At 51.3% G+C, this 6,716-nt stretch overlaps 1 protein-coding gene across 1 annotated transcript in view; it reads left to right on the forward strand.

The window, feature by feature from the left end:
• GTF2IRD1 (GTF2I repeat domain containing 1) overlaps positions 1–6,716 on the forward strand; it is a gene marked incomplete at its 3' end in the record, with an annotated part of 37,321 nt that overhangs the window by 11,255 nt on the left and 19,350 nt on the right. Inside the window, exons 7-11 of the mRNA XM_010285005.1 lie at positions 43–132; positions 1,066–1,149; positions 2,131–2,314; positions 3,586–3,611; positions 6,077–6,197. Coding sequence (XP_010283307.1) covers positions 43–132; positions 1,066–1,149; positions 2,131–2,314; positions 3,586–3,611; positions 6,077–6,197 — 505 coding nt within the window. The remainder of the gene's footprint in view (positions 1–42; positions 133–1,065; positions 1,150–2,130; positions 2,315–3,585; positions 3,612–6,076; positions 6,198–6,716) is intronic.

Here is a 6,716-nt window from a genome sequence, read left to right on the forward strand (position 1 = left end):
GGCTCTCATCAGCCCTTTCTCCTTGTCTCCCCTCTTGTCCAGGACAGAAATCGTCGGTCTCCGGAGGTCCCCTCATCCAGAATGTGCACTCGTCCAAGCGCATCCTCTTCTCCATTGTCCATGACAAGACAGGTCCGTGTCCCACTCTGCCATCAGAGGCGACCGGCAGCCACCTCTTAGGGAAAGGGTTCCTCTAGCCCCGTCTCTCCCCGGTGCTCTCCCAGCCATCTCCATGCTCCGCAGGGACCCAGCAGCGCTGGAGATGCTGCAGTGGGGGATTTTTTCCCTTTACTTGCTGGAACGTCTCAGCATCACAGCCAAGACCTTCATCCCCGCCTGGGTGTGTCCCTGCCATCTCCACGATGCTTGGTCCTCAGGTGCTGCCGGCCAGCTGGGAAATCCCATCCCTGCTCCGTGCCCAGGGAACCAAGGCACGGCTTTGGGTGAGGCTGTTTGCCCGAGCTGCAAACAGCAAATACCTGCCGAAAGCTTGGCGTTGTTTCAGACTAACTGAAACCCACTAACCCCAGCGTGATTCTGCAGCAGTGCCCGGGGGGATCAGCAATGGGGAGGAGACTTTGCCATTTCCCCACCTCCACCCAAGGGAAACGCAACCTAAAAATGCTGATGTGTTTACATCAAACCTCTCGCCTGCGTGCGTTAAAAAAAAGGATAAAAACATGGGTGGGAAAGTTGGAAAAGAGAAGGAAATGAAAAGGCTCCTCTGTGAAATGGCTGTGCCTTTCAAAGGTTCGTTTCAGGTTGAGTTTGCTCTGTCCCGGAGGGCCTTTCATTTCAGGGTTGAGAAGTTTTATGGGGTCATTTCTTAGGAATCTGCTTTGCACATGCACGGCTGCAGAGGAGGTTGCTTGGGGCTGGGGCTGGGGCTGGGGAAGCCCAGACCTTATCTGCCAGCATGGCAGAATCTGCTCAGGAAGAGGGAAATCATTATTTTTAAAGAAGCAAAATCTTGTTCCTGCTTCCCAGCGCTTCGCGCGAGAAAAGTGCATCTGCTGTGTATGAACCATATGGAAGTTCCTTATTTCTTATATTTTGTTTTGATAGATAAGTGGGACAGTTTTATAAAAGAAACTGAAGATATCAACACCCTTAGGGAGTGCGTGCAAATTCTGTTTAACAGCAGATATGGTGAGTAGGAGTTAATATCCCATTATGCATCTGCAGCGCTTGTGGTTTGCATATCATTATATAGCAATCATTTTTGTTCCCTAACACAGCAGCAGAAGCCATATGCTAGAGCTCCTTTCTCTTCCTAACACATTTAGCCCAGCAGCTCCCAGACTCTGGGTGTCTGCTGAAGGTTATGTCAATATTTCCATTTGGAGTCCCCCCCGTCACCGTCGAGGAATTTAGAACGGGGCTGTAAAACGTCCCTGGTTTGAAGCGTGGCACGCTGGGTCAGAGGGCCTGGGCACCACCGGCGCTTGCGGGAGAGGGGGAGCTGTGACGTATGGCCGTTTTAAATTAATGGAGCAGGGGGAAAAAAGAAGTTTGTCCTTATTGCAGCTGCTTTTTTCCGCCTGCACAGCTTGTGGGCGTCGTTGGCGCTTCCCTTGCCATGGGCAGTGCTTTTGGGTTAGTTCCTGGCTGTTTGGGCAGCTGTAAGGTCAGGAAATTACTCAGGAATGGGCTGATGGGCTGGAGATTGTCGCCTGTACCGTCCTCATCAGGCTGTGTAATTCATGAGTTATAGATGGGCTAGAAATATGTGCTGTATAAAGCGTGAGTTATATATGGGGTATAGATGAGCTCTCTAACTTATAAACTGTATATGTGCTATGCAACTCGTGAGTTATATAGCTCAGCAACCTGCTGCGGTCTCGGGGAGGTTGGGGACGGCACGTGGGCCCGTTTGAGCCTGGTTTGAGAACATCGGGTGTGTTTGAGGGTTTTGGAGGACACTGTTAGCTGTGTTTGCTGCTGCATTGTCTCCCCATTGTCCAATCTCCCATGGGCAAGCTGCTCCCGGGGCTCACCTTCTGGGACAAGCAAAGGAGAAGAGGGCAGGAGGCACTGGCTCTGCTTGAGTTCAAGCCTTTACACCTTCATTTTATCATCTGCAAATGGAAAAGCGTGTGTTTAAATGGAAACCATGCATTCACCTTTCAGCCGAAGCCTTGGGGTTAGACCACATGGTCCCTGTCCCGTACCGGAAGATTGCCTGTGACCCCGAGGCGGTGGAAATCATCGGGATTCCAGACAAAATACCCTTCAAAAGACCTTGCACCTATGGCGTCCCCAAACTCAAGCGGATACTGGAGGAGAGGCACAACATCCATTTTGTCATCAAAAGGTGGGTGGTGAGGAAGGCAAGGGAGAGTGCATGGACTCGATGGGGCTCGGGATTATAGGCTGTGTTCCCTCCATGCTCACGGGGTTTATTTCGACACACAAAAGTCATTTTACCCTTTTTTATGGAAAAGGGCTAAACAGCTCTTTTTTTCCCCCAAAACCTCTGTTTTCCATCACTCTCTCCCTTTTTGTGAGGATGTGGCAGGGCTGGCCATACCACGGTCACCCCCGAGCCCCGTCACCCTGTTGTATGTCCATGCGGGCATGGCCGGTACCACCCTAAGCATTTTGGGCAGTAGTGGGACCCTCTGATCGATTGCAGCACGACTCTCTCCAATGGCATTTGGCAGATGCAAGTGGTGCCTCTGGGTGGGAGGAGGAACATCCATATTCATGCCACGTGGGGATTCCCCTCCACCTTGTTTTTCGGTGATCACTTATGGACATCCTATATATACGATGATGAGGACGCATTGCCTGTGGGCAGGGCGTTGTGCCTTGGTGTCTGCGTTTACAGTGGAGTAGGAGGAGTGGATGCTTTCCCGGTTATCTCTGCGCTGTGCAACCCCTCTTTGCTTCTCTGTCAGGAAAATCTCCTTTATGATGTATTTATTTATTCAGTCCCTGCCTGTGCAGCACTTGTGTTGTTCCCCTGCTAAAGGTGTGAAACTACGGCGCAGAAAAACCCCAGCTAAGGGTCCCAAGGGGGCTAAAATCACCGACATCAACAGGACTCGGGCATCCTAAAAGGAGTTAGCTTTCCAGATGTCAACCAGTGGAGGAGCTGCTTTGTCCTGCATTGCTTGGGCTGCACCAGGCTGGATCAGGCCCCAGGCCATGCCCCTGCACACACTTTGCTGCCATGAGCAAAGCTGTGGGTGGCACCAAAAGATGATATTCAGGAGGCAGGTGACATCTGGTCGATGGTCAACACTGTGAAGTGAAGATCCAGCAACAGTTACTTCAGTCCCATCATCCCTTTTGGTAAAGCCAGCCTGTAGCAGCCTCATTTAATAAGTTAATTAAATGAAGAGAATGACTTATAAGCAGATTTAAAGGTGCTTTAGTTAAAAAGCATATGCTGTAAGATTGCTTGGTTGCACAACAGGCTAAAAGGCTTTTTTTTATAGATGAAAAATTCATTCCCTTTTTTTAGGGAATGAATAAAATTACTATTTTGACTTGGTTTAAAGCTCTTCGTTAATAAAACCTAAAACTCAGTCATTAGAAGCACCTATTTCTAATCCCTTTTTTCCTTTCCTTTCGTCCTAGGATGTTTGACGAGAGAATTTTTACAGGTACGTTCTCCACGTCCTTTGACCTATTACCCACAAAACTGAAAGACTATTCAGAGAAGCAAAATTGAAATAATGTCACTTGTAAGCAGCAAAAGTGCCGAACACGTGCAATTATGCTTAGTGAGGAGTAGCCTTGTCTGTGCTGAGATTGCCTTTGCCTGGGATCGGTGCAAGCACTGTGTGCCCCTTAAATAGTGTTTTGAAGGTTTAAGCAACAAATCCCCGGTGCGTGAGGCTGGGCTGGCTCCCTGTGCTGGGCTGAGCTGCAGCTACAGGCAGCACACGACATGTTTCTGTGCTTTCAGGAGGAAGAAAAATCACTGCTGGGTTCCTCAGTGGTAAATTATTCTTTTCTTGGCTGGGAAGTGCTAGCATCATCCAGCTGCTGACTGTTTTAAAAAGTAAAACAACAAAAATGCATTTTTTCAGTGACAAAACCCTGAGAGGGGCTTTCTTAGGCTTTCTTTGCCTCATGTTTTTACTCCTTTTTGTTTGAGCTGGAGAAGCCAGGCTAAATGCTTTTTGGCAAACAAAAGGAGATAGGTATTGGGGTGGCCTGACCCAACCCTCACTCCAGCTGCCCCATCCCACTGCCCAAACTATGGCACTGCACCCCAATTTATCACCACCCAGCCCCGCTCCCAGATCGCCTGGGCTTGGCTCACAAGTAAAGACCTGTTGTTTTTTTTTCCCCAAGCTGCCAACCCCACATGCTGGCGGTTTTCCAGACACCTTCTCCTCCGACATCTCCACCGGCCAAATTAACACCTGTGGCCCCGTGACAGCCCCGGCCCCAAGGGTGCTCCCTGGGGACAAAGACACCCAAAGGGGACCTCCAGCAGAGCCCGGAGGGGGTCCCACCTCAATGCGGTGGGGGGATGGGTTCCTTTGTCTCCAGCCCTATAAATGACTTTTTTTCTCAAGAAAAGGGTTTTTAAAGCTCTAATCCACCCCAAGGGATGGAGCACTGATCTATGTCCCGGGATGCAAAATCCATCACGGTTGTGTGGTATCTGGGGGGAGGCATCGCATATATCTGCACGTCAGCTCAAGAGCTGCTGCTGGAAAGCACCGTGCTACGAGCTCAGGGGTTACACGGCAGGGAGGTACAAGTGGAAATTAGGAGATGAGGAAGCAAACCCAGCAGGACTGGAGCGCGTGGCAGTTCCCCCTCCCCTGCCTGGTCCCTCCAGGCCTACCAGAAGCAAAACACATTAAACCTGGCTTTTTGTGATTCATGTCAGCACATCTGACTGTGCAAAAAAAAAAAGCATCTGCTGAGTCAGGAGGTGCCATTTTTGCTAAGACACTATTTTCTGAGCGGAGCTGTATTTTAAATTGCCGACTGCAAAGTATCCCAAAGCTTCCCTGTACAGTTTTGCTCACCCTTTAATTAAAATACCCACCACTGCTAGGAAACCTATTTTTGCTACTCCCCTGGGTAGCAGCTTCAGGCAGGCTTTGCTGCTGCAAGAACAAGATTTGGTCCATAGAAAGCACAAATCAAAAGGAGCCTTTTGGACTGCTGGCAGATAAATAGTGTCTTTAAGGCCCTATATTGCTGCTGGTCCCATTGCCAGTGCCCTGCCCTTCCCTGCAGGCCGGAGCCGAAAGGAAAAAGGCTTCATGTTCCCATGGATGGGATGTGTTTTGGAGGGTGGGGATGTCGCGATGGTGCTTTGAGACCAGGGCAGTGCCTTTGGCAGCTATTTAACGAGACACCTCCGTGGTTTCTGCAGCCTCATGGTGTAATTTCATTCCCTCCTTTGGCTCTTCACTCACCTTCCCTGCCCGATTTTCATTTCCTACCCTGCCTTCAGATCACTCTTTTCATCTCCAAGGTCATTGCTGAGACTTCGTTTCAGCTCCTTTCAGGTTGCTGAGGAACAGGGAAGGGAGAGAGGAGGTTTTTCATAGTGACAGGATGCTTTTGTCCCTCTCCGTGTTGCTGCAGCAGAGATTTCTCTTGCTGCATGTGGGCTTGGAGCTGCAGGTCGGGGCTGCCAGTGTCACCGCTGCTCTGGGCTTTGCCAAGCTCCTGTCCAGCGCAGCCCGTCCCCTCCCTTGGGATGGGGCTCTCCCCACTTTGGGGCTTGCTCCTGCAGCACTGGTCCATGGCCCTGGCCCTGCCTGGGTTTCCCGACCCCAGTCCCCACCTCTTGGCACCCTGTCCCGGCAGCCAGCCCTTTCCGGAGGTGCTCCATCCCCAGCAGGGCTCCCCAGCACACAGTTACGCAGAGGTTTAAGCAAGTGTCTTGCTATTATTTTCACATGTAAACCCAATTAAATCTGCACCCTTCTCTTTGTAAGCAGTTGACTCTTGAAAACCTGTCCCCCACCCTGACCTCTGCTCTGGGACTAGGAGGGGAACAAGTGGAGGTGGAAAAGCTGCATCGTTGGCATCTCTGGTTGCTAATTCTAGTTCTGCTTTTCCTTCCAAAATCACCCTGCGCACCCGGCACCAGGAAGCAAATTTACCAAAGATCCAACCAAGCTGGAGCCCTCCAGCCCCCCCGGGGAGATCTCCCCAGAGCCGCACCGCGGGGCCGTGCTGGACCTGGCAGCGGCCTCTCAGGCCAACAGCAGGTAAATGGCACTCCCGTCCCTCGGCCACCGCCAAGTGACATCCCTCGGAGAGTAATTTCGGGGGCGTTTATGTGCACGGCAGGTTATTGCTGCGCTGCCGGCTTGCGCGCCGGCCGGGAAGGGCGGGCCCGGGAGGGTGCGACGGGCGCGATTCAGTAAGCTGCAGTGCTGGGGAGGCGGGGTGGGTAACGTGGTGGGAAGGCGAGTGGCTGTAAGGGCTTTGCTTTCCCGCTTCCCTAAAAACCCACTGCGATCGCACAGCTAGCTGGCACAGGACGAGGCCGAGCACCCCTGTCCTTCTGTGAGCCAAAATAACGAAGTTTGGGATCACTGATGAACCCGGGGCCGTGCCCGAACAGGCCGGTATTATCTGTAGGAGCGATCTCTGGTGTTAAAGCATGGCCTAAGGATTCACCCTCAGCCGGCACCGTAACACAACATCCTGCTAATTAAGAGTTACTTGTTTATAAAGCTCGCAGGGAGACTAATAGCGGATTAACAGATATTTTAATAAAGGTG

This window comes from Phaethon lepturus, unplaced genomic scaffold, assembly GCF_000687285.1.
Source record: "Phaethon lepturus isolate BGI_N335 unplaced genomic scaffold, ASM68728v1 scaffold20944, whole genome shotgun sequence".
NCBI classification, from domain to species: Eukaryota; Metazoa; Chordata; class Aves; order Phaethontiformes; family Phaethontidae; genus Phaethon; species Phaethon lepturus.